This window comes from Aspergillus homomorphus (assembly GCF_003184865.1).
Source record: "Aspergillus homomorphus CBS 101889 unplaced genomic scaffold BO97scaffold_28, whole genome shotgun sequence".
NCBI classification, from domain to species: Eukaryota; Fungi; Ascomycota; class Eurotiomycetes; order Eurotiales; family Aspergillaceae; genus Aspergillus; species Aspergillus homomorphus.
This window is the reverse complement of record NW_020291914.1, coordinates 327605-355118: the sequence shown is the minus strand read 5'-3', so window position 1 is coordinate 355118 and position 27514 is coordinate 327605. Positions and strand designations below refer to the sequence as shown.

Below are 27514 nucleotides of genomic sequence, written 5' to 3'. Positions count from 1 at the left end.
AACGGATTGATTGTCGACAAGGTCGCTTGTGAGGCGGACAGGGAAAAGGCCGTGGAACTGGGCAGAGAAGCTGAGATTGCACTCGTTGGGTTAAGTAATTGTGAAGCGGGAGATAGGTTGGTTGAGTTGTTGGAAGTGATATAGGGTGTTGATGGCAGCGCAGGCATAGATTATTCGATCGACGCGGTTACCGGGTTGTCAGATCGAATGCCTGCTGGGATGGCCCTTTGAGCTGGCTTGGTGAGGTTAGGTTCTTATACTCGAGAATGATGGCTATACTGTGTGATGTTTAGAGATGACCGGCGCTATGGCTGCTACATAGTGTTGCTCTCGGGGCAGCCTCGCGCTTGAACAGTTCCATGCTGTCGACCGACCGAGTTGATCCGAGGAAACGTACTGCATCTGAACACACTGGTATTTACCAAGCTCCTGTCTGCTACTAAGTAGTTGGCTAGTAATGATTTGTGCCGGATTGCCGAGTTACTTGCTTCAAGTTGAACTAAGCACACTGAAAACAGCAATGTGACAGCGTGTACAGCGCAATGTGCAGAGCGACTCCTACCCCTTGCCAAGCGTTATCTTTTGGCACCATGGCATTACTAGCGGGGCAAAGAAAGGTAATGCCCTCTCAACTATCTGCATGGAGATGACTGCTCTTCTCAGGTTCACTAAGATGACATTCAAAAACCAGAAAAGGCAGCAACGCTGTCAACGATGTCCACAGAAACATAGAACAGGAGCTCCTAAATGGCACTACCATTCTACCATCTTGAGTCGGAGGTTAGGCAGCCACTTATACTGTAGCCAGTAACTAGGGGGGAGACAGCCCCAGATCCGCTCGGCGCTCAGATGTGAAAGGAAATCTTATAGGGCTAATTACCCGATCCCTGCATCGTGCCCTTCGTCGAAGAAGGGTCCAGTTGTGATAGTGCACAGCCCGTCCGAATAGTTCATGCAAAGTGGCCAGTCAGCTTACAGACCCTGCTCTTGCTCCCCACCTTGTCTCAGGGACAGTCCAAAAAGTGAGAAGTGCTTTGAGGTTAGACAGGATTATCAAACTGCCAGGCTACCTGTATCCTGGTGAGGAGACGGCTGCTATGACCACGAGCTATCACGGAGTTCATGTCAGAGTGACGGGTTATCACTACTCGTGAGCACATTGTTTGCTGGAAAAAGAGAGCAGCGACACCCTTAGGATGTTAAAAAGGGACTGCCCAGGCTGAACAAGTGGTTACGGTGGATCTGCCAAGTCATTGTAGTGGGTAAGACTGCAAACCCAATAACCTTTGGCGTCTTAGAGACTTACTGTAGGCACTAGGCACTCAGCAGCACTGAGCCCACCAGTCAACCTCGCAGCTGCGTAACACTGTAACTCTGTCGCATGTCTCCCAAATCAAAATCGGGCTGCTTACCATGTTTTCTTCCGTTGTCCACATCAACCCGCAGCTGGGGCCATCAATATGCGAGCCCTTCAAACCGCCCTGAAGTCCCTCCCCGTTCGAAAACTACGCAGATCCAGTGCTATCAATGTCCTCCTGGCCAGTGTACTTCTCTGGCTGATTGCTTACGCTTACTGTCGGGTCCGATTCTGGAGAGACCCTCACTCGGCCTTCTTCAATGACCGCCATGTTTACGAATGGAGATATAGTCTCTATCGCGAACATCAAGGCCGGCGTCTGATCACCACCCACAACACTCTCTCAGACAACTCTCCTACCTATACAAAGGCAGGATCCGATCCCTTGGTCTGCGCATCTTTCCTGACCGTCAGGCGGGATGAGGATTACCTTGAAGCCTCGGTGGGATCCTTGCTGGAGGGACTGGATCCGCTTGAGCGGCGTGCCCTCTTTCTCAACATCATTTTTGTCGACACCGATCCTACTCTGCATCCCGGCTGGGGACAGAAATGGGTCCATCGACTGGCCGACCATGTTGGGTCATACCGGAACATCTCCATAGAACAGTTTCGCCACCTGCAGGAATTGGAAAAGGCGCGCAACTTCTACGAGAAGGGAGTCTTGTGAGTTCTCCCGATAGTTGCCCAATACCTCCAACGACATCCTCCCTCCAGGGACAAGCCTCTGACAAGCCTGTCTTCCTGCTTAGCGACTATATTCACGCGCTCGAAGCCTGCATGACAACCAACGCAAGATACTTCGCGATGTTCGAGGACGACATCATCCTAGCGGACGGCTGGATGGCCCAGACCCTCAAAGGCCTGTCCGACATCGCTCGAGAGCGCCAAACGCAACAAGGCAACAACAACAACAACAACAATAAAAACCCCTGGCTCTACCTCCGGCTCTTCTTCACCGAGACCGCACTAAGCTGGACCTCCTCAGACTTCGCCTACCGCAACATGGGATGGGTCTTCGTCGGCGCATCATCGCTACTTCTCGCAGCACTCCTGACCATCCGCCGCTCGTATCCCATCACGCACACCTACCTTGACAACCCCACCATCGGCGTCCTCAGTTGCATCAGCCTCCCCGCTTTGATCGCGCTGATCTACATGGTCGGCAAATACAGCCTGATGCCGCTGAGCGGCGTGGTCGAGATGAACGCCCACGGCTGCTGCACCCAGGGCCTGATCTTCCCGCGCGACCAGGTCGACGCGCTGATCGCTCACCTGACGGAGGTGAAGGCCGGGCAGACGGATTCCATCATCGAGGAGTATGCGGATGCGACGCGGTTGACCCGGTATGCGCTTGCGCCCCAGCAGCTGCAGCATGTCGGGCTGAAGTCCAGTCGCGATAATCTCGAGATCAACACGCGGAGTACCTGGGCGTTCTGGTTTGAGGAGAATAAGCCTGAGGTTCTGAGGCGGGAGCATGAGGCTCTTCTGCGTGATGGGGATGTGCGGCGGTTCTTGGATGAGCAGCGTTAGTTGGTGGTTCTTGGGCCGTTCTTGTTTTCTTTAATTGGGGAACGGCGGGTGTAGGCAGCTAAGCAATGGAGTATGCGCCGCTTTTGTAAATAAATTCGGCTTTGGCTATCGTTTACCTTGAGGGGTCAGGCACCTGTAAATTCCAGATTTTGCTTTGTTTGTTAACGTCCACTGCACTATCACGGCAGCGGCCAGTATTCAAAGAGATGAATAGAAGGCTGCTCCATGATTGTCTGACAAAGCCGGACATTCCATGAAAGCCGCCCTGAAGAGCCTGACGCTGTGTAAGTGTGAGTTAAACCCCGAAGCCCTCATCAGCTGTGGCAGGGAAGGCAGGATCCTGGAGGCACAGGTTGAAAAGGTTGAAGCCGAGTACAGCACCACCCACGGCATCAAGCCGTCCCAGTTGCAGGATTTCACATATATACACAACCATCAATCATCTACACCCCACCAACCCCAACCAAGAATACCATACATAAAAAAGCTCACTCCATCAAATCAACCTCCATAACCCTCTTCTTCGGATTCCGCGGCAACTGCGCCTGCCGCCTCCGCTCCTCAGCACTAATATCATCAATATTCGTCTCGACCTTCTCCAACGCCCGTTGGACCTCCGCCTCAGCATCCTCATGCCCGGCCGTTGCCACCGTAAGAATCTCCTTCTCAAGCCCCTGCACGACCTCCCACTCAACCCCAGCAGCCGTCAACCGCCGACACCCCTCCGACTCCCCGACAAACGTACCAGGCTCCTTAACCCCGAAGTACACCTTCTGAATACCCCTCCGCCCTTCATCTCTGGTTGAAATGATCCGCTCCACGCACGGCGCATTCCCGGACAGCCGCCGCCCGCACGGCTCCATCGTAACATACATCACCAGCTTCCGGCCGGCCTCGTCGGGCAGCGCCTCGGCTACCTGCTCGGCAGTCACACCCTGCGTCGCGGCGTAGTTCGCCAGACAGCACTGCTCCGCGTGCGTGTTGCCCTCCCGCTCCATCGTGTACCCCGTCGCTAATAGCCGGTCGTTCGTTTCTAGCGTTGCGTCGCTCTCATCTCGTGAGAGAAGCAGAGCGCCCACGCGGAAGTTGGTGGGTTTTGCGGGCGCTTTTTCCGCGAGGGAGAGGCAGGTGCGCATGTAATTGAGGTGGGGGGAGGTCATTTTTTTGGTTTTTTGCTTCTCTTTCGGGGTGGAGGTTTCTTGTTTGTGTGGTGTGGTGGGTGGGAGGGTTCGCTTGGATCAAGGATTGGGCTTGTTGGTTTGTGTTTGGTTGGGATGGTTTCGAGTAAAGGGAGTTGGTGAGGGTTGGTTCAGGATGGATTGAAGCTATGCCCGCGGATAGGTATGATGACCGCATCGGCGCGCGGGGGAAGCTCGACGCCGCCCACAGGCTCTAAACCTGATCGGGAAGCTAGAGGGCAAGCTGGTTTCTTATCGGTATAAGGCGGTAAGGCTTATCCGATAGCAACTGCCCCTACCTAGTGTTGACCGCCTTCCGTATGCTGACAAGTAATGGTTGTTTGTTCGCGTCCGCGTGGCGCGTCGGACTGAGCTCTTTCCCTGACTTTTCTCTCTCTTTTTGATACTTGATGAAACCATTCGCTTTACAATCTCCAACCGTCACTTTCCTCGACTTCTACTGATTTGGGCTCCTCGAATCCTTCGCAATGCCACGCAAGAGCAAGTCTCGTGCCCCTCCGCCCAAGAGCGACTCCCCCGAGTCCCTACGCGAGAGCAGCTCCCCCGAACCTCGTCGCACCAGTGAATCCCCCGAACCTCCCAACCCGGAGACCGATCTGTACGAGATTCTCGGCGTCTCCAACGATGCGACCGCAGACCAGGTCAAATCCGCCTATCGCAAGCAAGCCCTCAAACACCATCCTGGTACGCAGAAAAACTCACGACGAAAGATGGCTTGCACCCTGAGAACATCCGATACTAACCGAACGTTTATACAGACAAGGTTCCTGCCGAAGAACGCGAGGAAGCAAACAAGAACTTCCAGCAAATCGCTTTCGCCTACGCCATCCTCTCTGACGCGAAACGCCGCGAGAGATACGACCTGACCGGCAGCACCAGCGAGGCGGTCGACATCGACGACGATTTCAATTGGGCGGACTTCTACCGCGAGCAGTTCGCCCATGCGGTCGATATCAATGCTATCGATAAGCTCAAGCAGGAGTATCAGGGCTCCGCGGAGGAGGAGCGAGATGTGTTGGCGGCGTATGAGACTTACCGGGGCGACTTGGATAAGGTCTACGAGACTGTGATGCTTTGCAATGTGCTGGATGACGATGAGCGCTTCCGGGAGCTCATCGACCGGGCCATCGCTGCGGGGCGCGCGAAGAAGCACAAGAGCTACGTCGATGAGCCGGCGACGAAGCGCCAGCGGCGACTGAAGCGGGCGCAGAAAGAGGCCAAGGAGGCGGAGGCGTTGGCGGCGGAGGTCGAGGAGAAGCAGTCGGCTAAGAGCGGCAAGGGCGGCAGGAAGACCACCAACAAGACGAAGAGCGATGGGGACAATGAGCTGATGAGATTGATCCAGCAGCGCCAGGCCACGAGGGCGGATGCGTTCTTCGATCGGTTGGAGGAGAAGTTCGTGAAACCCGGTCGAAAGCGGGCGGCCAAGGTGGACGAGCCCCCGGAGGAGGCCTTTGCAGCTACTGCGGCGCGAAAGACAGCCAAGAAGAAGAGAAAAACAGATGCCTAGAGGGAAGGAGGGGGAGGAGCGGTCGGTTCGGTTTCTGTCTCTGCAGCATGTTTGTCTGGGAGTTGGATTGCATTGTCTGATACATTGGCGAAATTGGGGCGTTGGATCAGTCGATTTTTGTTTTTGTTTTTTTATTCTTCTTTACTTGCGATATGCATCCATGATATGTCGATGAACCATCCAGCATCCATCTTGGGAGCGGAGCTATTCGTTGTGTACCTTGTCTTTGCTTTTGCTTTCATGCATATAGTAATGCTTTCATGCTGGAATGACGCAGAATGTAACATAAGGGACGAGCATCGTATTGGTGTCGAAAATGGAAAATGATTGACTTGTGAGATGACACTGACGCTTTGCCGACGATCGTTGACCAACTCAGCTGGCTGGCGGCGAGAGGAAGAGGGGAAGTGTAAGAAGTGGAAGAGGTGGAATGTGATAAGGGATTTCCCTGGTTCGAGCTCTGGTCAAGCACAAATAAGCAGCCGGTCGCCTGCATGCACATTCCAGGCTCGAGTCTCTCTTTTTTGGCGAGCAAAGTCTCTCGAGAGCTGCGGTAACACTCAAGGGAAAGACATCAGGTAGCCAGTTAATCATGCAAGGGATATATGCTGTGTGAATGGGTGAATGGGTTAAAATGATCGGCCTACTTCTCCTCTTCTCTTCCTCCCCTCTCCCATATTGCTTTCTTCAATCATCTTTCTATATTGGTAATAATTGGTGATACCCCGCCATGCCGAGCTTTTTCTAACGAGCTCAGCTGCGATTTTCGTTGGTCGACTTTTTTGGCTCACGTCTTGTCCTCTTAAGCTCTCTCAAATCCCCAGTCGGTCTTGGACGGTCTTTCATCGAGTCAAGTCAAGTCAAGTCAAATCATTCCTCGATTCCTTTCCCTGTGACTGACTTGGCAGAGTGGACTGTGCTCTGTTGTTGTCGTTGTTGTTCTTGTTGCCCTCCACCTCCACCTTCACCACCTCCTCTTCCCGTTCCCTCCCTTTCTCCCTTCACTCGCTTCCGTGGGGAGAGCTCCTAAACCTCACCGAACGCGCTGGTCCCCCTTTTCGTTGCTTTTGCTTTGTGATACGTCCATTGCGACCTGTAACAAAGGAGAATAGCTCAGCCAGACCTGGGCCGCGGCTGGTCGCGACCGAATCGATCGCCGGCAGTTGCAGCCGTTGTTGCGCACGTGGGGATCTCCCAGGTCCGCCCTATTGATCTATTAATTGTGCCATTTCCCAGGCCGAGGGAAACCTGGTCTTTTGAGGCTGTTCTTCCGCATCTCAGTTCTGTGGCTGAAAGTGACAGACCGTGTTGCTGCTGTTGTTGCTGATTTCCCTCCCCCCCCCCCCCCCCCCCTGGTCGAACTTGCTTTGAACCCTTGTCACATTCCACGGGGAAAGCAGAAGGTGAATACTAGGGAAATCTGGGGATTTGGACAGTGACTTGCCGCCCCTTACCTTGATTAGGCGCCGCTCATTCGGCCGACGATCGTCGCTCAACTCCACATTCCCGAGCCCGTTAGTGTCACTGTCTCACTCTCTCTCTTCTTGATCCCTTCCCCGTTTCGGGTGGCTCCATCAGTTCACTAACTTGTTGCAGACAGACAGGCAGACAGAAAGACGGAAAAGACGGACACACAGACAGACAGACAGAACAGAACAGAACAGACAGACAGACCAGAAACATAAATAAGAATTGAAATTGAAGATCAACAGGAAAGGGTGAATTCAGTGCATTCGTGCTCACCCTCGGTCACCATGCCGTACTACAGTAGAAAGCCGGCGGCCATGTCGCTCGAGACCGCACTGGAGGAAGAACGACGGGAATTACTGCGCGAATCCGGTGAAGGCAACCACCACCATGCTAGTTCCTGGTACCCACGCCGGAGTCTGTTGGACATCGCGCCCAGCCCAGGCTTCGTCCCTCCACGCCATGGCTCCATCGCCGGCATTGGAGTGGGTGTGACTTCCCCCTCGGGCCGTCTCTATCACCATCACCACAATTCTTATCCCACTTCCTCTACTTCTACTACTACCACATCTGCCCCCCGTCGCTCTTCGACCCCCACCACTTCCACAGCACCGTCTCCCACCACTTCCTCTCGGCCGCCACCTCTTCCCTCTCCACCCGTCTCACCCTCTACATCACCCACGTCGTCCACTACCGTTACTACTACTACTACTACCACAACTACTACCTCCCCTCCGCCGCCCAGGACCACTTCTTCCGTGGCTCCTCCGTTACCACCGACGCCGAGGAAATCCTCCGTTCAATCCGACGGGGGGGACAAGCCCGGAGACAACCCCGCCACCACCACCACCACCACACACAAATCAGGCCCTAGCATCCGCTGGGATTCGGCTCTCGATATGCCTCCCAGTGCTCGTCGTGCCAGCCAGTCTCAAGAGAAGCCTCCCGCCGCTTCCTCCTCGAACCGTCTGCCCAGCATGGCTGCGGTGATGTCAGGCCTCGACATCAAGGTCGGGTTTCCGAGTTTTGTCAGAGGGAGGGATTCGGGCCGCAGCTCTTCATCGCGCGGCAATTCCCTCGACTCGCGCGTTCCCTCACTCCGCTCCACCCGCTCCAGTTCGCCAAAACGCCGCTGGTTGAGTCCTGGTTCACGGAATCAGCCGGCCGACGCGGCAAAGCCGATACTCGAAAGCCCCAAGGAGAGCCCGAATGAAAATCCCATGGACAAACGGAAAGAAAGCAAAGAGCCACCTAAAGAGCATACCGCGGAGAAGCCTACAGAGAGCGTCCAAGACCCGATCAAAGAGACGCCGAAAGAGAGCCCCAAAGAAGGCTTGACGATTGCGAGCGCTCCAAAAGTCTCTCCTCCTCCGACCCCTCAGGCAACTCCGCAAGCAACAACCCAACCTCCCTCGGCCCCTCAGTCGCCAACAGAGGCAGATGCCAGTTTCTCGGCTCCCGGAGAGCAGCGTCTTGAGAAAGATCGCTTCGACAGCGAAAATAATCCCATCGAGACCAGTGATGAGGACGGCGACGAATTGTCTTCCAGTGATGATGAGGAAAGTCCGGATCGTGCGTCGGAAGAAGCCAAAAGAGGGCGGAAAGAGACGGTCGATCACGAACCTGCTAAGGTGGCTCAGCGCACGACCACGAAAACGGCCCCGGCATTCCGTATGTCCCCCCCTCCCTTCCTCGTTGCGTGACGTCGACTAACCATTGGCTGAAGAGCCCAACAACAACTCTACAGGAAAGTCTGATCTGATTCATTCAGCCAAAACAGGCCCAGTCTCGAAGCCGGATGTCCGTCCCCGAACGAGCTTCGACTCCGCTTCTGCGACCAACACTCCATTTGGCTCCGAGGATGAAGCAGAACTGTGTGACATCAAACGCGCCCAGAAGCTCAGCATCCAGATGTCCGCGATCGACAATTCGGTGCACAATCGGTCCATTCGGACGATTATCCGGGGTGATTATCCTAGCATACGGGAAGAAGAAAGTGCTCGTCGCCGCCAACGCAAGTATCTGGTGACGACTGACCTCAGCGAGGAATCGGTGTATGCCTTGGAATGGACGATCGGGACCATTCTGCGAGATGGGGACACATTGTTCGCGGTCTGTGCCATGCATGACGAGACCGCCACCCCGGCAGCGGTGCAGATTGGTGACGGAGCCAAGGCCATGCAGGATGCTGCCGCCGTGGTTGGGTCGCAGACAGCCGAGACGGTGGAGAAATCTCAGAACGACTCCAGCTCTCACCTACCCCGTGCCTTTTTCAACCGCCTGGGAAGCGGCACTGACAGCAAACCGGGCTCTGTCGATGCGCGAGGCATGTCCAAGGCGGAGTCCGAGCGTGTACGTGCGGTGGAGGTCATTTCGCAGACGTGCGTGCGGCTGTTGAGGAAGACGTTGCTCCAGGTGCGCGTGGCGGTTGAAGTGATTCACTGCAAAAGTCCAAAGCATATGATAACCGAAGCCGTAAGTACAATCTTTGCCTTTGTGTCAAAGCGGTATACACGTTGGTTGACTGAATCTCTCAGATTGATGGACTGGATCCTACCTTGGTGATCGTTGGGGCAAGAGGACGAAGCGCACTTAAAGGGTAAGGGCTCTTTCCTGTGGATTCTAGACGAGCCAGAAACTAACAAGGCTTTCAATAGGGTGGTTCTTGGGTCGTTCTCGAATTACCTGGTCATGCACTCGTCTGTCCCGGTGATGGTGGCCCGCAAGAAGCTGAAGAAACAAACCAAGAACAAGAAGATGAATGTCCGCCTTTCCAACAATTTGACGACGCCAAAGAAGCTTGCATTGGCCAAAGTGGACTGAATGATTGCACCTACTCTCTGCTTTCTCCGTTATTTGTTTTTGCACACGATACCATGACGGTTTGACGGCGGTTTGGCGTACTTATCTCACGATTCTAGCCTGCTTTTCTCGTGGATGATTATTCATTCTTCAACTGTATCAGTATGACCTTCATGACGAGCTGATCTGATGATGATTTCATTTCGCTTGGCGTTCGTTTATTTCGTTGATTCTCGATGATCAGCACATCTCGGAGGGTGACAATTTATGGCGGTTGCAGAATGCTTTACGAGACGCATTACTCCCTACTTACTATGTTTTGATGCTCTTCTTTTCTCTCTACGAGGGGACATCTATTTCCTAATAATATTACCACCACGACATGAGACTATATAGATCAGATCGTAGACGAGAAGACATCACGTAGAGTGGTCGGATGGTCCACACCGCCCCGGGCTGGACGTGGAGCCAAACGGGGCAAACCAGCCAAACTGACGGGACCAAAGCATACGTCGACACACTCCGACCGACCGACCACCACCACCACCACTACCTGGAGCTGTTTCTCCCCTCACTCAGTCCCGTTCCCCCTCGTCGCCTTCTCCCACCTTCCTCCCTCCCTCCCCTTTGTTTCTCTCTTTACATATCGTCTTTGGTTAAGTTGTACCCTGCGGTGGTCTCTTCAGCCATGGCCGAATTCGTCGACCCCAGGATGACCAGCGTCAAGCCTCGCATCCGTTACAACACCATCGGAGGTATCAACGGACCGCTGGTCGTTCTGGATAATGTACGCCCCCTAGTTATCGGCAACGTCATCTGGCCGGCTTTCAATATATGAGAAGGCGGGATAGCAGCTAACCTGCAGTTACTTAGGTCAAATTCCCCCGTTACAACGAGATCGTGTCTCTGACCCTCCCTGATGGGACCGAGCGGTCGGGTCAGGTTCTGGAAGCTCGAGGTGGGTGCTCTGGTGCTTGGATGGGGAAATGGATGATCGGATTGGCTGACGCATGATGCTCTCATTATAGGAAACAGAGCAGTCGTTCAGGTGCGGATCACCCCAGTGCAGTGCTGCGATGGGGCTTATCGGACGGAATATTGACATGGACATGCCGTCATAACTAGGTGTTCGAAGGCACTTCCGGTATCGACGTCAAGAAGGTACTTCCCAGCGACTGTAGAAGGAGACTCCGACTATCTCTCTTACTGACTCGCCCTAGACGAAAGTCGAGTTCACCGGCCACAGCTTGAAGCTCGGTGTCTCCGAAGACATGCTGGGTCGTGTCTTCGATGGATCCGGTCGCGCGATCGACAAGGGCCCCAAGGTGCTGGCGGAGGACTACCTGGATATCAACGGTCAACCTATCAACCCTTACTCCCGAGTATGAACCCTTCGCCCCTTTTGTTCGCGCCGGAGCGACATGACAACCCGGGTGGCTAATGCGTCTGATGGTCTCCAGGTCTACCCCGAAGAGATGATCTCCACTGGTATCTCCGCTATCGACACGATGAACTCGATTGCCCGTGGTCAGAAGATTCCCATCTTCTCCGCCGCCGGTCTGCCACACAACGAAATCGCCGCCCAGATCTGTCGTCAGGCCGGTCTGGTGAAGCGCCCCACCAAGGACGTGCACGACGGACACGAGGAGAACTTCTCGATCGTCTTCGCCGCCATGGGTGTCAACATGGAAACCGCCCGTTTCTTCACTCGTGATTTCGAGGAGAACGGCAGTATGGAACGCGTGACGCTCTTCCTCAACTTGGCCAACGACCCTACGTATGTGATCCGCATCAAGACAATTGCACGTGCGGAACTGACATGCAGCGTCTAGGATCGAACGTATCATCACTCCTCGTCTTGCTTTGACCACGGCCGAATATTACGCCTACCAGCTGGAGAAGCACGTCCTGGTCATCATGACTGACTTGTCTGCCTACTGTGATGCCCTCCGTGAGGTCTCGGCTGCTCGTGAAGAAGTTCCGGGTCGTCGTGGTTACCCCGGTTACATGTACACTGACTTGTCGACCCTGTACGAGCGTGCTGGCCGTGTGGAGGGCCGTAACGGATCTATCACTCAGATTCCTATTTTGACGATGCCTAACGACGGTCAGTTTTGTTGCCTGTTGTGTGGGAGGTCAACCACTGATTGCTCGATGCAGATATCACTCACCCCATTCCCGATTTGACCGGCTACATTACGGAGGGTCAGATCTTCATTGACCGTCAGCTGCACAACAAGGGTGTCTACCCGCCCATCAACGTGCTTCCGTCTCTGTCTCGTCTGATGAAGTCGGCCATCGGCGAGGGACGTTCCCGGAAGGATCACTCCGATGTGTCCAACCAGTTGTACGCCAAGTACGCCATTGGTCGTGATGCTGGTAAGTTTTCTTCGATTGTGTTGAGTGGTGCACATTACTAAGACTTGAATTCGTATAGCCGCCATGAAGGCTGTCGTCGGTGAGGAAGCGCTTTCCTCGGAAGACAAGCTCTCGCTGGAGTTCCTCGACAAGTTCGAGCGCACCTTCATCAGCCAGTCCCCCTACGAGTCGCGCACGATCTTCGAGTCGCTGGACATCGCCTGGAACCTGCTCCGCATTTACCCCAAGGACTTGCTCAACCGTATCCCCAAGCGTGTGCTGGATGAGTTCTATGCCCGCTCGGCCCGGAAGATCGCCAACAAGGACACGAGAGACAACACCGTGCCGGAGCAGACTCAGAGTGAGACCGCGGATCTCATTGAGACGTAGAAGGTGGGCACGAGTCGACAGGGAATTTGGATGTGGCTGCTGTCGTCGTATGTTTTCGCCGCTCGCTGGGCGTCTTGAGTCTTCTTCTATGCGTGTTCTCCCCCACAACCTCACCCGCTATCTATTCCGCTATTGTTCGAAACTCTTGTTTACTACGGCCCTGCATATACTTTCGCGTAGTTGTATATCATTCATTATCGATTTGTTGTTTGGTCTTTTGTAGAGTGTCTGTTTCGTATGAGTATGGTTCGGCGAATAAGCAAGGAGTGTACGTACCTGCTTATTTGCTCACAGCAGCGACTACTCTATACAGCCTAGGTGTAAGCGAGGAGATTCTATTACTTATACAAATGTTACCAAGCTACCCTCCACCAAGCAGACGAGTACCTATAAAGAATTGCCTATTCTAGGTTACGGTGCTTGATCTCAGCTAGGTGCGAATCCCACATGGAAGCCAAATAATTTGAAAAATCTCCAAATGTGTATAAGATGGGAGGAAGAGTGTCAAGGTATATCCTAAATTCTAGACAGGCAAAGTAAAAAAGATCATATAACAAGCAAGCCCAGTTCTTTTATAGCCCGAAAATCTTCTTTTACTGCTTGATGCATTTTGATGGATTGATATTTGCGAAAGGGGGGGGGGGGGGGGAGGGTCTAAAATCTCAAGTCCCAGCCGATCTTAGGACCCAAGCGAGGCAACTCATCAGCAACGCTCTGGACGTCCTTGTCGCCTCTACCGCTGAGGTTGAGAACGATGTTCTCGCCCTTGTTCATGGTCTTGGCGAGTTCCATGGCGCCGAAGACGGCGTGGGAGGATTCGAGAGCGGGGATAATGCCCTCGTGCTGGGCGAGAGCGCGGAAGCCGGAGAGGGCCTGGGCGTCAGTGGCGGCGATGAACTTGGCGCGGTCGCTGTCCTTCCAGTTGCTGAGCTCGGGGCCGACACCTGGGTAATCGAGGCCGGCGGAGATGGAGTGGGTCTCCGCGATCTGGCCGTGCTTGTCCTGGAGGACGTAGGTGCGGACGCCGTGGAAGACGCCCTTGCTGCCGCCGGAGAGGGTGGCGGAGTGGCGGTCGGTGTCAACGCCATCGCCGCCGGCTTCGACGCCGAGCAACTTGACGCTGGGGTCGTTGGAGAAGGGGTAGAACATGCCGACGGCGTTGCTGCCGCCGCCGACGCAGGCGACGACCGCGTCCGGCAGCTTGCCGATCAGCTCCTTCATCTGCTGCTTGGTCTCGTCGCCGATCACCGACTGGAAGGTGCGCACGATCGTCGGGAACGGGTGCGGCCCGATCGCTGAGCCGATGATGTAGTGCGTCGTGTCCAGGTCGACCACCCACGCGCGCAGCGCCTCGTTGACTGCGTCACGCAGCGTCCGGCTGCCGGCGTCGACGGCTACGACCGAGGCGCCCAGCAGGCGCATACGGAAGACGTTGAGCGCCTGCCGCCGCACGTCCTCGGCGCCCATGTAGACCACACACTGCATGCCGAACTTGGCGCAGACCGTCGCGGTCGCGACACCGTGCTGGCCGGCGCCCGTCTCGGCGATAATCTTGGTCTTGCCCAGGCGGCGGGCAAGAAGGATCTGGCCTAGCGCGTTGTTGATCTTGTGGCTACCGGTGTGGTTGAGATCCTCACGCTTCAGCCAGATGTTGGCTCCACCGCATTTCTCGGTGAGGCGGGGGGCCAGGTGAAGGCTGCTGGGGCGGCCCATGTAAGGGTAGTACGAGCGGAACTCCTCCCAGAACTTGGGGTCATTGCGGGCGGTCTCGAAGCCGCGCTCCAACTCGGCCAAGCAGTCCATGAGGGACTCAGGGACGTATTGACCGCCGAACTCTCCGAAACGAGAGGGGATGGCGGCCGGGTCCCCGCTGCCGTTGAGGGCGTCAATCTGGTCGACCAGGCCGGGGCCAGCGGGAGTGTCATCGTTGGTGATGACGTCGGTGGGTTGAGAAAGCGCCGGAGGAGCCTCCTTCAGCACGGGCTCGAGGACATGGACCGAGCCGGAAACCTGACCCTGGGCGTCTCTCTCGAGTCTGCGGCCAGTAACGCTGGTCAGGTACTCTTGAGCCTTCTGAGCCGCCTGGCCGGCAGGGGCGTCACCCAAGACGGTGATGATCTGGCTTCCAATAACTACACCCTCGGAGATGTTCTGGACGGAAAGGAAGTGCTCCCGAGTGCTGACTCCGAATCCGAGCGCGGTGGGCACGTTGCCCGACCAAGTGTGAACGCGAGACAGGAGCTCGGGCAAGTTCGTGCTGAGAGATCCGGTGGCACCAGTGACACCCATACGGGAAACGACGTAGATGAAGGAATCGGCGATCTTGCAGAGGAGCTTCATGCGAGACTCGGAGGTGGCGGGAGCGATGAGGGGGACGTAAGACAAGCTGGCGATGCGGAAGATTTGTTAGTATCCGTGTTATTTTATTCGTTGACACCGGTGCGAGAACCCACCCATAGCTGGTACAGAAGTCACGGAAGCGGACGGCCTCCTCTGGGGGAAGATCGACCATGATGAAGCCATTGACACCAGCGGCCTTGCAGTCCTGGAGCATGCGCTCCTCACCGTATTGCATGAGGGGGTTGTAGTAGCCCATCAGCAGTACGGGGGCGCGAAGACCTTTGCTTCTGGCGGAGCGAACTGTGTCCAACACCCAGGGGATCGTGACGCCATTGGCCAATGCCTTAGTGTTGGCCTTCTGGATGGTCGGTCCATCGGCGATCGGGTCGGTGAAAGGGACACCCATCTCAATGATGTCTGTTGGCGATTGGAACGTAAGGTCAGTGTAGTCCGCAATCGAAGCAAATGCAAGCGGGGAGCATCAGGATCTTACCGGCGCCTCCATTTTCCAAGCCCAACAGAATATCAACAGTCTCTTCGATGGTAGGGTAACCGGCGGTAAAGTAGGCTACCAAAGCAGCACGCTTTTCCTGCTTGGCGCGAGCAAACGCGTTCTTGATTCCATCCATGGTGCGGGAGGCGGGGGGAGGAGGAGGGGGGGCGACACCGAAAGGGCGGAGAGGGACGGAGGATGAGAGAGGAACGAGTGGCGGTTTCAGGGGATCGAGGAAAGGGAGGGTTAAAAGATAAGGAATAAACTATCCAGTCCACAAAAGGAAAAGGGGTTCCAGGGAGAGAGTGTAGGCAATAAAGCCTCAGGAGTCAAAAGTGGGCGGGCGTGGGTGGAATGTGATGGAGGAGGTGGAGGAGGGGAGAATTGAGGGGAGAATTGAGTCACTGTCGGGGAGATTATTCATTCCCGGTCAGGTGATGTGGCGATAAGATAACTTCTCGTATCGTATGGTATGAAATTGGTACGGTACGGTAATCAACCTACGCGCATCACTAGAGGAAGGCTTGCCATCGATTCAATCAGACCATAGAGAGAGGAATGAGAAGGATACTCCATCAACCATCAATGCAGTCAAGGCAAGAATCAAACCCAGGCATTAGATACGCAAGAGTTGGCTAGTTTCTAAACAATCAAAAACTTCAAGGGTGCAAATTAACTCTAGGACAGGGAAGAGAGAAGTAAGACACGAAGAGGAAAGTAGAGAGAAGCAGGCAACAAACAAAGATCGAAGATCACAATAATAATAATAATAATAATAATAATAATAACAACAATGATAGGTATCCACAGACGCCACAGCTATGCATATATAATGAACCTGGCCCATCTGTTGTCCTCCCCATTCGGGAGACGACAGCATGAGCCTGGCCAACGACAAGCAGGAGAGAACCCCACAGAAATTGAGAACACAGCCAATTCCACACTTTTGATCCCTTCACCAGTCCGGGGGTCTCTTACATCGATTCCGAACATATTCCATCCTAACCCCTGCATGATGAAAAGGAATGACAGCGGCGCCATGCTATGCCAGATAGTTGTACAACTCTGAAAGGAGCGAGATCCCAATGCCCCGACTAAATGCAATATAACAAAAACAAGATAAGACACCAGATCGTCTATCATGCGTAGAACACAGAAATATGGGGGACGGGGGCATCAAGACATGAAGATACTCTAAAGGAGGGACATCAGATCATGGACGGTGATCGTAAGCAAAATGAAAATCCAAACAGAAGGCATATTCGTGAATCCCGCTACCGGGAATATGAACCCTCGTGGGGAATAAACCAACCAGGCGCCAGGTTTTCGATCAAAGGAACGACAAGAAAAGAAGAAAAAGAAGAAGCGGCGAAAAATGGAAAAACAGTTAAGGGGGAATAAAATGGTATACCAAGTCCGACTCAACAAACTAAACGCCAGCCAATGCAAATCAGCCCCGTGCAGGGACTGGAGTTGGCAGCAACTCAATGCCCATGGGGACCTGAGACAGGATAAGGCACATAATTGTAGACGGGTGTGCTGCTCGGAGCTCCAGTGGCGAGCGGAGGGCTGAGCAGAGAATTCAACTCCCAAGCCCGAGTGCTGGGGGCAGGGACGCCCACTTGGCTCGGCTGCGGACAAGCTGCAGAATAATAACTGGAGGGGCCTAGGGGATGATAGGACTGGCCTATCGCGGGCAGACCATGTCGTATCTCAGAAGTTCCGGCCATGGAAGGGCCCGCGTGATCGCCAGGGGTAGAATATGCGGGGGCCGCCAGAGGAGGCCCATATGCGCTGGGAGCAGCGGTGTCTGAAACAGACTGAGGGGATGGGGCAGTATGAGGCTCCGTGCCGGAATCCGAGGCGGCTCCGGTGCTCGCATAGGTTGAGCCGATCGGGGTGGACAATGCTCCGGCTGTTGAAGAATAGCTCGCCGACTAAATAGCGGTTTGTTAGCATTCGGTTCGGTCCACAGATGGGAATTGAGACATCGTTCGGGGGCCTTACATATTTGCCAATGATCTTCTTCAGAGCATGAGTGAGGATTCTCCATGGGAAGACCTTCACATCTTTCTCAATATTACGGGGTTTGGGGGCCGGGAATCCCATGATGACTTTGAAGAAGTCTTCGCTATCTGCCTTGGCTTTGGAGACTGTGAGAGGTCGGAAACCTTCGAGATTTCTCCGAATGCGATTCTTCTCCTCGACGGTGAATCGAACCCCAACCAGAGACTCAAGCAGGTAGATTGTATCGACGCTTGTGACGAAGCACTCATCCTTTCCATCCCAGTATATGCAGCTGATGCAGATGCTGTTGGGAGCGCGATCCTCGAGAGAAACCGGGGCGAAGTCGGCCGAAATCGTACTGCCTCTCTGCGCGCGGCTGAATTGAACCAGCCGGCGTTTGGTATCGCGTTCCTCCTTGGTCCAATTCTCTGTCATGCTGTCCAAGTCGCCATTCAACTTCAGAACCGCTTTTGTGGGGTACATGGCATATGGATTGAAAGCCGGCGCCTGGCCCATGCCATTTGTTTGCTGCAAGGTCGAAGTCCGAATCAGCTGCGGATTCGTGCTGAAGTGGCCGGGCGAATGGGCGTTTTGTTGACGGTACCCGTGGCTGGCGATGTAGGGATGATTCCGGTGGTCGCCATTCACAGACACAATCGATGGACTCCATGCGGAAGTAAGAGGCGAGGGTGCTCGGATGGAGGGCTGCGACGTTGCGGAAATGGTAGAATATTGAGTGGAAGAAGCCCTTGGGGAAGAGGCCGATGGGTACGGGGCGACAAACCCACTCATCGCAGGCAAGGAGTGCAGATAAGGCGAATAGGAGGCCGTAGAACCTGGCGATTGGTCTTTCGGGGGCATCGATTGTCCAATGACTCGTTTTGGTGCTCTATGGATGGGTTCCTCCGAGTAAGACGGCGGGCCTCTCTTCCGGAAGTCATCTGACGGTGGCTGAATGGCACCAGGCTCATACGTGTAGACTCCGACTTGGAGGGTTGTAGCCGAGCAGTCGTTCGAATCCATAGAGACCTGCAAAGGAACTGCATACGACGGAGAGCAGGTTGAGCTGAAAGGGGGCGTCTCAACGGAAAATCCGTATTGAAAAGAGGAGCCTTGGAAACCCAGAAAGTGCGGAACACATTCACATCTCTTTGCGCCAAAGACGAGATAGAGCGATGCATAAGACGATTCATGGAGATCGAACGGGGACTGAATCTGAACGAAAACCCTTGTTCCTTCGGAACCTCTCTGAGGCGTGTAGGAGACAACCTCCGGTGTCGGGCGCGAACCCCCCGTCATCATCGGTGAGCGGCCTTCTTCGTATGAACTGGCATATTCCTGGTTCCCCATATATGGGACACAATCTGAGATTTGGCTGGTGTGGTCGGCCATGGGCGATGGGACCAGTGGGGTAGAGGTTACGTATGGTGCCTGACCGTAGGCTGAATATGAGACACCATCCTGCAAAGATCGAGCGGACTCATAGTCTATTGGACACTTAGCACACAAACTGTCTCAGCCGACCCAGGATGAAATCTGAGCGAGAACGCAAATCCCTGACTGGGCCTGGGGGGGCGCGCGTTGTTGCCCAAAGTGAACACTTACCGATCAAAGCCGCCTGTGGGGGCTTCTGGAAAGTAGGCATAGACAAGATGGGGTCAGACTTGGCCAGAAGGCCGTCTGAAAATGCACCAATAAATTGGGACTCCTCAGGGTCCGAAAAATCCAACGACTCGTCTAGAATTAACGGCGTTTGCAGCTCCGGATTGAACTGTGAGAACCACGATTGTCAGTGGATGATCGTATATGCACAGGACCGCGAGAGAAAAGGCAAATACAGGCAAGATCCCAGCAAGACAACAACAACTTTATCAGAAATTTCGAAACTGGCGAGGATGAGAAGTGAAATGAATTAAGCAAAGCGCAGTAATTGGGCAGCGGGCGGGAGTAGTCCAACGCACCAAAACACCGTGTGTCTTCGAGTAAGCCAGTTTGAAGGTGTTGCAGAAACTGCAACGGGTCACAACAGCTTAAAGAAGCGAATGACAGTGAATTTATCGTACAAAGACGATAGATTGTCGGAAAGTCGCGAGGCAGCTCTCCGAGACAAAACGAGTGACGACACGAAGTGGCTGTCAGGCTCAGCAAGGAAGACACCACGAGAGGCTTCGAATCAGCGGCCAGTGTTCAATGATCAGGTGTGAAAGCCCAGAAGGCTAGCTGCAGAACTTGAACCGAATTAAGACCACGCTGCCAATGACTGCTTGAGAGGGCCTATAGGAGGTGTGTTTCCATCTGAAGGCGATGTATCAATCTTTCAATGCGGTCTGGCGTGACGGACTAATGGTCGATAATTCAGGGCGGGTGTCTTAAAAGGTAGCGAATGAAGCTGCGTCCACAGAGCGAGACAGGAGCAAGTTTAATTTTCTGTTCACCCTAAGAATGAAATGAGATTCAAGATTCTCCTGGGGTTATGGAAGATCGAATGACGATGGGCCACGAACTACTCGGCTAATGAGTACGAACCTTCCCAAAGGCGAGGATCCGACCCGCAGCAGAGACAAGGACTTACCAGGGAAGAAATCAGGAGACTCAGAGTTGCACAGCTGAGGTTTTAAGGGCAATAAAATAAAAGAATCGTGCAAATTTCGTGGTCGCAGAAAGCTTGATAGAAGAGACCTACACCATGACACGGTCAACAACAAAACATCCGAAACTTTGGCGATCAGAGGCCTCAAGGGAGATGACAAGCGCACAGAGTCCATCTTGGATCCCAAATTTCCTTTAGATCTTGTGCACCAAAGGCACGACCTTGAAGATGCAAGGAGTCCAGAGGGAAGGGAACACGAAGGAGAGGGGATGCAAGGCACCACGGAGTCTGTGGCGAAGGGAGGGAGACTGGTACCAACCTCAACAGACCAATGAGTCGAGTAAGAGCGAACCCTGTCCTCCAAGAAGGTCTTTGATTCAAGGTGATTTCTGCTAGTCTGGAATAAGGTGGTACCTTCAGCCGAGACAAAGATCCACGATGGTTTAAGTCAAGGTCCGGCCTCGTTGAAGGGCTAGCAGCGATAGAACGATTGGTAGACGAGCGGACTCCAGATCCACACCTGAGCACGACTGGGGAGATAACTGACAAGCCCAATGTCCCGGTAAGATGAAAACAAACTCTGTTTTCTTCTTTTCCAGGAGAGGGGTGTGTGTTGTTGACAACCTTGAAGGAGGAGGCGATGGAGTGTCCAGGTCCGGGGTCGGTATACCTCCCGCGCAGCAAACGGGAATCGCTTTACAGTCCCAGGGGAATAAAGCCGAAACAAACGCAGGTCAAAGTCGTCCGCACGTAACAGGGAATAGGACGGCGTCCGTCAAATTCAGATCTCGAGTCACCGAACTTGAGGATTTCCTTACGGGGAATTAGACCGCTCGAGTTGAAGGTTGGAGGCTGGGTCGGATTGGCGCGGAGACAGAATCCCGGGAGTAAGTAAAACAGCGATAAAACGAGGGGATTTTTTTTTTCGAAATAATCAGCGAGCGCGTGAGATCGATCCAGATTAGTTATTAGTGAGGTTTGCGATGAATCCTATCGGTCCCTGTCGTTTCTTTTCCAACGATAAGAATTCCCTCAATCGATCCGGTTCGTCCTTTTTTCCCAGTGTCCTCTCTTTCTTTTGCGGCAAAAGAAAACAATCTTCCCTTCTAAGCCGATCACCTCCAGTGTAGCGAACGTCGAAAATGTTTCGATACCAAACAAAGCGAGTGTGAGGTAGACGTGGGACGAGCGAGTGTAAAAAAGAAACAAAATGATGAAAGAGAAAAAGAAGAGTCTTAATCTGCCATAACAGAACAAGTCACGAAAAGGTGGGGGGTGGGTTCGGTGGTGGAGAGGGGAGTGGGAGGGTTATGAGGAGGGCGGCGGCGGCGGCGGTAGAGAGAGAGAAGGCGATAGTAAGTAGTAGTGGTGGTGGTAGTAGTAGTGATGTAGTGCAGTAAGTAGTAATAGAGTAGATTTAAAAAAAGAACAGGGTCGACGGATGGATTAAACCCAAAAGAAAGAATGGGTTTTTGGGAAAAAAAAAAAGATTAGGGAAAAAAAGAGGTGACGGCCGAGTACGAAGATGACGAGAGATATATTACTCTCTTTTCTTCCTTAGCACCTTAGCACCAACTTAAGGGCCGAGGAGGTAAGTAGGGTCCGTAGTAGTGGTGTTGCTGGTAGCAAAGAGGGAGAGGGCCCTGGAGGATCGAATGGCCTTAGTGTGGCGGGGATGCAGCTGGTAGGAGGAAGGATAATGATGATAATAATAACAACCACAATCGCTACTATCGGAAAAATTGCTAAGGTTAGAGTAGACTTAGTAGAGTATTCTGGTAGCGTGGAAGGTATGGAGTAGGAGATATATGACTTTTAGACATTGAGGATGATGAAATCCGCTTTTTGTCTCCTCTTCAAGTACTGTTATTAGTATTATAGGTACCTTGAATTGGGAAGTATTCGGAGAAACCATTACACTACACCCTGAATAGATGGGCTGGTTGGCCCATTGATTGCCTCGAGGCTCCGTAGGAGAAAAACAAAAAAAGAAAGTCCCTGGACTGGTGGCCCTCCACATCTCAACCGCTAACCGTCCACCCATGGAGGAATAGATGGAATCTACCAACTTACCAACTACCGGTCCCAGACTACAAGAGTAAAGAATTCCACCCCTTTCACACCGCGCGAACCACAGCCGTTGGTGAAGAAAGGTAAAGTAGCTTCACATTAAAGGTGCGGCTCACCATACCAAGAACACTGGTAGAATGACCAAACCCGAAGCAGCAAATCGTAGGTAGAGGGAACATCGGGACACTATTTTGGCCTCTTTCACCTGATGCCCGCCAGTGAAGAGGGGCCCAAGGTGGAGGGAGGGAAGAAGGTGTTCTTGCTGGAACTGCTGAAAGAAGGTTAGCTCAGGGCTAAAGTCATCCTGATTTAATATTTCCAAATATTTATAATAATAATCATAATCATCAATTTCTGGAAAGACTTTAGCATCGTCAGTGACCATCAGTGACCCTCAGTGACCTTTGGGTTTAATGGAATTAGGGCCGGGGTTTGCCATGACCTAGCAGGTTAGACCTTAGCTCAGGTTGAATAAAGCAGGACCCCCAATTCAGTACCGGGCAGGCTAAGAATCTGGCAAGGGTGTTTAGCAGCAGACCACCGTTCAAGCGGTCCATTCCGCCATGACCGAGTGGGGCGCCCCGAGGAGGTACCAAGTAGGGAAATGGTTCAATTCGGAATTGGAAATGGATCCGGAAAATGCAAGTAGAAAAAGGATAAAGATGAATAACCGATTATTCATAGTTAGTTGATGCTGGCTGGCCGGCCGGCTGGCTGCTGCTGCTGCTACTGATGCTGCAAGAACAATGGTTGAACAGGATGTGGTTGACAGTTATTTTTATTCCATTGATGCAACAACTGGCATCATCATTCAGATTTACCCGGATAATAGTGAAGAAAGAGTCCTGCTTGACTGAACTCTACCCTGGATTCGGACTCGGAGGTCGGATCGTCAAAGCCCTTTCTCTGTTCTCTTCCCTATTTTCTTATCTGTCATCCTGGCCTCCCATTTGTTCGTTCACAATTTTCCGACAGGACAACCTTAGCTGGGCAAGATACTGTGGATAGCTAGCAACTCCTGGTCGACTAACAGTTTAGTAGGCAGTCTAGTCAACTAACTAACAGTAGTGGCTAGCAAAGACCAGGTAAGTAGTAGATACTAGATACTAAGTAAAGGTGGCTCAAAACTTACCCCGGCAGATTCCCGGTGGGAAAGTTTGGTCTAACCTTGTTGCATTAGCATTCCAGTCCCTCGTTGTTATTACTGGCTACGATTGAACTGTCATGAAGTCAGGACACAACCGCACTGCCTGCGGTCACTGTTTGTTGCTTCTTCGGGAGGCTTCGCTCCCATCTATTGGGTCACAGCTGGTGACTCTTCTCCACGATGGTCAGAGTCAAGAAAGGGTTCATCCTCGTGGCCGAATCCAACGGGGACCAGGTACCGATACCGATGATAGTCATCACTCACCACAATCTCCTGCCCTTATCTCGCTATGAGTGCCGTGAGATCAGCTTGTCAGATATGCTCACCGTCCATGGCCCACTTGAAGCTCCTTTCAACCTGGGACCGTCCCGACCGAACTTATTTGAGGACGTCCGAACAGGATACGGCACGGGAGGCAGATGACCCAACGGCATCCATCTATCAGCTTCGCCAAGGTACCACCGTTCTGGTGCAGAGCATGCGACCGATCGTGAAGTTCGTGAAGTGTGACATAAATTTAGCTCTCCAACAAACAGTTGGACGGCTTAGTTTCCCCACCTTCCCTTGCCCTCTCAGCTCCTCCCTCCTCCTCCCCTCCCTAGAAGGTTCCTTCTTCCCCTTTCCCGGAGAAGAAGGCGAGGAAGCATATTATCGGAACCTAATTTGGATCAAGTTGGATCAAGTTGTATCCCTCAAGCAGCATCGCTCATAGTTGTTTGTTTTAGTCTTTCTCTTGGAGTCTCGATACTAGCTTGTCCCTGGAGATCGAGCCGGGTTTTTTTCCCAACCGCCAGCGGTCGGTACCTACTCCTGACCGATACCCGATCCAGAGGAGCCAGGGAGACTATTGTCTGTTGTTGGAGCTTGGAACAGAACGGAGAAGAAAGCCTACTCAGTCGTTGTCGTACCTGAAATCGCCTAGTCACTCTCCCATCACTCGCATCACCATCTTTGATTCTTGCTTGACCCAACAGCTCCCCTCACTATCGTCGTGGATCTAAATAGTGGTTGGTAGACTGGTTCGAAGGTGCCCCCTCCCCCACTGAAATGATCTGACTTTGAGGGAACCGAACCATGGCTGAACTCCATTTTACTTTCTTCCGCTGCTGCTAAATATTGTTCGACGCTGCGACCCCCCTCCCTCCGCTTCCTCGCACTTCCGAAGAGCTAGCAGCCCTGATTATCAGTTTCGTCATCGCAGGACGCAAACACGATGCTGATTACTGGTTACCCTGCCAAGATTTCTGGAAAAGTCTAATTGTCCTGGTTTGGAAACTCGTCCATGATGCAGTCAGATCGGTAATTCGGGATCAATCAGTCCACATTGTGGCACTGAAGCTCGTCTTCGCGGTACCGGTAGTATACCTGCATAGGTACCTCCCTCAATAGGTACTATACATCTGATCGCCTTGCCAGCCACCATAAGTGAATGAATTCGGCGCGCATTGGAGATAAGAGGGTCGAGCTCTCTGACTACCGGCTGGTGCAGACTGCAGAAGGATTGGCAACTTGCGCAATATTGCGGACAGCGATCGGAGGCCGCGGACTACTCGGCTTAAGAAAGTTAGGAACACAAACAACAGAGCGAAGATAGTAGCGGGCGATCTAAAATGCTAAACATAGAAAGCCTTGCATTGACCGGTCTAACCCCCATTCGGTGAATTCACAGCCTGCAAGAGTAAATGGGCTCACCTGATTGGCAGAATGTCAGGTGGTCACCCACCTCTGCAACTCTTCGGGGTTTAGCGCGCAAACTCTGTGTTTTTGTGGCTCAAATCCTCACTTGGCCCGATACGCACTGATTCGTTCTCTTTAACCCGGTCGGTGGCACGATGGGAGGTGGGATGCACCTAAATGCTATTTTGGCGATCGGCCTCGAGGGTGGGAGGTAAGGTAGCAGCATGGTAGCACTAACCAAGGGAGTGACTCTGCACTGTGACCATACTTCAGAGCTATCACTGTCGACTATGGGCGGAGCAGAGAGCTGCATTGTTGATACCTGGCCAACCAGCATGGGATGATCATCATTCACGGGCTCTTGGCCAAGTCCATGATGAGATATATCTGATGCCACACCACGGGTACCGATTATATAATGCTGTATGAGGGGAAGAAGAAAAAGAAAAGAAAGGACATCCCTGGTATGGATGGTGCGATTGAGCCTGAAATCTGACGCGGTGGCACCTCCGCCACGGGGCATGGCTGAGGTAGGGCAATCCAGTCGCAATCGTGCCTGCCTCAGGAAAGCAGGCAACCTTGTTCACCGTCCACAGGATAAAACACGCACAGCAAAGATGCTACCGTGGATAATCATTTCACTGAGATGGTCGATTCGGCCAAGATTGTGCCAAAGTCAAGAACAAACAAGCCCCGGCCGAAGAAAACAGAAAGTACTAAGTACCACAATGGCCATGCCCGGTCCCACCGTTGAGCTAACCTTCGATGAGGTCATGCCGACCAGAAAGGAGAACGATTGAAGACGCCGGCCATTTCTCCGAAGAAAAGAAGCCTAGGTTGTGGGCGGTATACACACACAATCAAAGTCTATCTATAGAGTCGAATGTCCAGAGTCATGATTCGAAGAACTTCAAGAATCCCCATTGACACGGGTAATCGTCAATATAAGTTACTATACCAAGCAAAATCTCCGGCGAGAACTCGCTTCGGAATCACCGTGAGCATATCCGGATCCGAATCAAATTTGTTTCCGATCTTGCCTCGGAAGCTGAACGAACGGTTGTTGTTCGCCGTGGACAAGGAAGGACAAATGCACTGGGCCACATGCCACCCTACAGCGACAGCAACAACCTCGAACCTTCGAAATAGCATGCATTCATAAGCTTCAAGCTTCTCTTTTTCATTTCCTTTCTTGACTTAGTTACTCTTAGCCTACGTATAAGCTTATATCCGATACCAATGACTCCCTCGCAGATGGAATCTGTCCTTAGTCAGCGGATACGGAACTTCACAGATCGCCGTTCTCAAGCACGTTGCTGGCGAGTCTAAGGAGTAAGAACCCCGAGCATTGACATGCTAGATACTTGACCACTGCAATTATTGGCCGGTACCTACTTTAGTGACCTTGCCAAAAGCCGAAACCAAAAACATGCATATCGTTGGGGTTTACGATAGTGGGGTTTCTCAGCATGGCATCATGGAGGTGATCCATCAATCACCCCAAAACCAGCCAAGATCGGCGATCTTGTCCTGCGATAGTGGTTCTCGACTTGACTCAATTGGGATGAGTTGGCCGCTGATAAAATTCGAGAGAACCACAAGGTTGCCATTTGCCAGGGCAAACGGCAGTGGACGTGTGGAGAGACGGGGGTTAAGCACCTGCATCATGATGCTGATTCCAGAAGGAATGAGATATTCTTGGGTCGCAGGCTTGTATAGATCGGATCAACTCCAGCTGCTGGTAATTTGAACTTACATGCATACAGGCGAGGGGTTGAGCAGACGCAGACACCAATAAATGCCGTGCAATTTCAATGGCATCCGGGCGTTAGCATCATGCAATCATCTGATCTTTTGCTACAGCTGCCTGATAATATATACTTACGTGTTCCGCCAGCCGATCGCGGAAAACTCTGGTATATAATCAATCAAACATACTTTCGAAGGACCGTACCTACGCCTGAACAACCTCACTTCTGTTCCCACGGACTAAGAAAGTCTAATGCATTACCTTACTCTTGTCTTCAAATGGCACGGATAGGATGAGGAAACATCGGCCAATGCTCGGAGAATCCCTACTACCCACCTACCCGGGCCATCACTGAAGCGACCGTACCACAGCACTTTCGCAGTGGTGCGCTTCGGCTTCGAGGATACTTCCGCAGACAAACTCAACCCGACCACTCCCTGCGAGTATGCCGCTCGCCCGTTGCACCTGGAAGTATCTTATTATTAGGGTTGTGCCGCTATTATCCGAAGGACGGCAGTGCAGCCAGCCCCAGAGACCCGGAGGAGCCCGCAGAGCGAAGGAGGAAAGGATAATTCGAAGAGAGGAAAGGTACAAATGGGTATCTCGGGGCGTCGGACGATGAAGGTACTTTTGAAACGATGTCCTACTGACCCTGGTCATGATAACTAACGTTGCAACCTTCCTCCTGGATCAGCAGGCTTCAATGCTTTGAAGACTGGTGTAATCGGATACTTTAGGTGACTACCTACTAACTACATAAGTACCATCCAGTGGACTGAACTCGCATTAGTAATATATTAATCATAAGTACCTAAAGCCTACCCATC

General features: G+C 52.9%; 8 protein-coding genes across 8 annotated transcripts; 5 read left to right on the top strand and 3 right to left on the bottom strand.

Moving 5' to 3' along the window:
- The first annotated feature begins 1445 nt into the window (after nucleotides 1-1445).
- Nucleotides 1446-2994, top strand: BO97DRAFT_406889 (uncharacterized protein). Its single transcript, XM_025695524.1, has 2 exons — nucleotides 1446-2020; nucleotides 2107-2994. The coding sequence occupies exons 1-2, from the start codon at nucleotides 1461-1463 to the stop codon at nucleotides 2885-2887; spliced, it is 1341 nt and encodes a 446-aa protein (XP_025549800.1). The 5' UTR covers nucleotides 1446-1460; the 3' UTR covers nucleotides 2888-2994.
- Nucleotides 2995-3158: 164 nt separating this feature from the next.
- On the bottom strand, nucleotides 3159-4206 carry BO97DRAFT_406888 (putative DRAP deaminase). Its single transcript, XM_025695523.1, has one exon. It carries the CDS (start codon nucleotides 4045-4047, stop codon nucleotides 3376-3378), a length of 672 nt encoding a protein of 223 aa, XP_025549799.1. The 5' UTR covers nucleotides 4048-4206; the 3' UTR covers nucleotides 3159-3375.
- Nucleotides 4207-4649: 443 nt separating this feature from the next.
- BO97DRAFT_324493 (DnaJ domain protein) lies at nucleotides 4650-5596 on the top strand (the record flags this gene model as incomplete). Its single annotated transcript, XM_025691301.1, has 2 exons — nucleotides 4650-4770; nucleotides 4845-5596. Coding segments are annotated over 2 exons (873 nt in total), but the record flags the coding sequence as incomplete, so codon positions are not given.
- Nucleotides 5597-7339: 1743 nt separating this feature from the next.
- Nucleotides 7340-10239, top strand: BO97DRAFT_406887 (universal stress protein family domain protein). The gene is made up of 4 exons (XM_025695522.1): nucleotides 7340-8734; nucleotides 8790-9538; nucleotides 9601-9662; nucleotides 9721-10239. Exons 1-4 carry the CDS (start codon nucleotides 7351-7353, stop codon nucleotides 9884-9886), a joined length of 2361 nt encoding a protein of 786 aa, XP_025549797.1. The 5' UTR covers nucleotides 7340-7350; the 3' UTR covers nucleotides 9887-10239.
- A 154-nt stretch (nucleotides 10240-10393) lies between these two features.
- Nucleotides 10394-12818, top strand: BO97DRAFT_471670 (H(+)-transporting V1 sector ATPase subunit B). Its single transcript, XM_025700059.1, has 9 exons — nucleotides 10394-10652; nucleotides 10739-10823; nucleotides 10894-10913; nucleotides 10991-11026; nucleotides 11086-11247; nucleotides 11326-11642; nucleotides 11698-11972; nucleotides 12026-12244; nucleotides 12303-12818. The coding sequence occupies exons 1-9, from the start codon at nucleotides 10554-10556 to the stop codon at nucleotides 12611-12613; spliced, it is 1524 nt and encodes a 507-aa protein (XP_025549796.1). The 5' UTR covers nucleotides 10394-10553; the 3' UTR covers nucleotides 12614-12818.
- Nucleotides 12819-13255: 437 nt separating this feature from the next.
- Nucleotides 13256-15803, bottom strand: trpB (tryptophan synthase TRP5). The gene is made up of 3 exons (XM_025700058.1): nucleotides 15447-15803; nucleotides 15067-15370; nucleotides 13256-14999 (listed from the first exon to the last, which is right to left on the bottom strand). Exons 1-3 carry the CDS (start codon nucleotides 15580-15582, stop codon nucleotides 13268-13270), a joined length of 2172 nt encoding a protein of 723 aa, XP_025549795.1. The 5' UTR covers nucleotides 15583-15803; the 3' UTR covers nucleotides 13256-13267.
- Nucleotides 15804-16930: 1127 nt separating this feature from the next.
- On the bottom strand, nucleotides 16931-20218 carry medA (transcriptional regulator medA; the record flags this gene model as incomplete). The annotated part of the gene is made up of 4 exons (XM_025697761.1): nucleotides 16931-17383; nucleotides 17454-18940; nucleotides 19059-19224; nucleotides 20171-20218. The coding sequence occupies 4 exons, from the start codon at nucleotides 20216-20218 to the stop codon at nucleotides 16931-16933; spliced, it is 2154 nt and encodes a 717-aa protein (XP_025549794.1).
- A 6015-nt stretch (nucleotides 20219-26233) lies between these two features.
- Nucleotides 26234-27085, top strand: BO97DRAFT_124335 (uncharacterized protein). The gene is made up of 2 exons (XM_025689993.1): nucleotides 26234-26650; nucleotides 26704-27085. The coding sequence occupies exons 1-2, from the start codon at nucleotides 26367-26369 to the stop codon at nucleotides 26981-26983; spliced, it is 564 nt and encodes a 187-aa protein (XP_025549793.1). The 5' UTR covers nucleotides 26234-26366; the 3' UTR covers nucleotides 26984-27085.
- The last annotated feature ends 429 nt before the right edge of the window (nucleotides 27086-27514 follow it).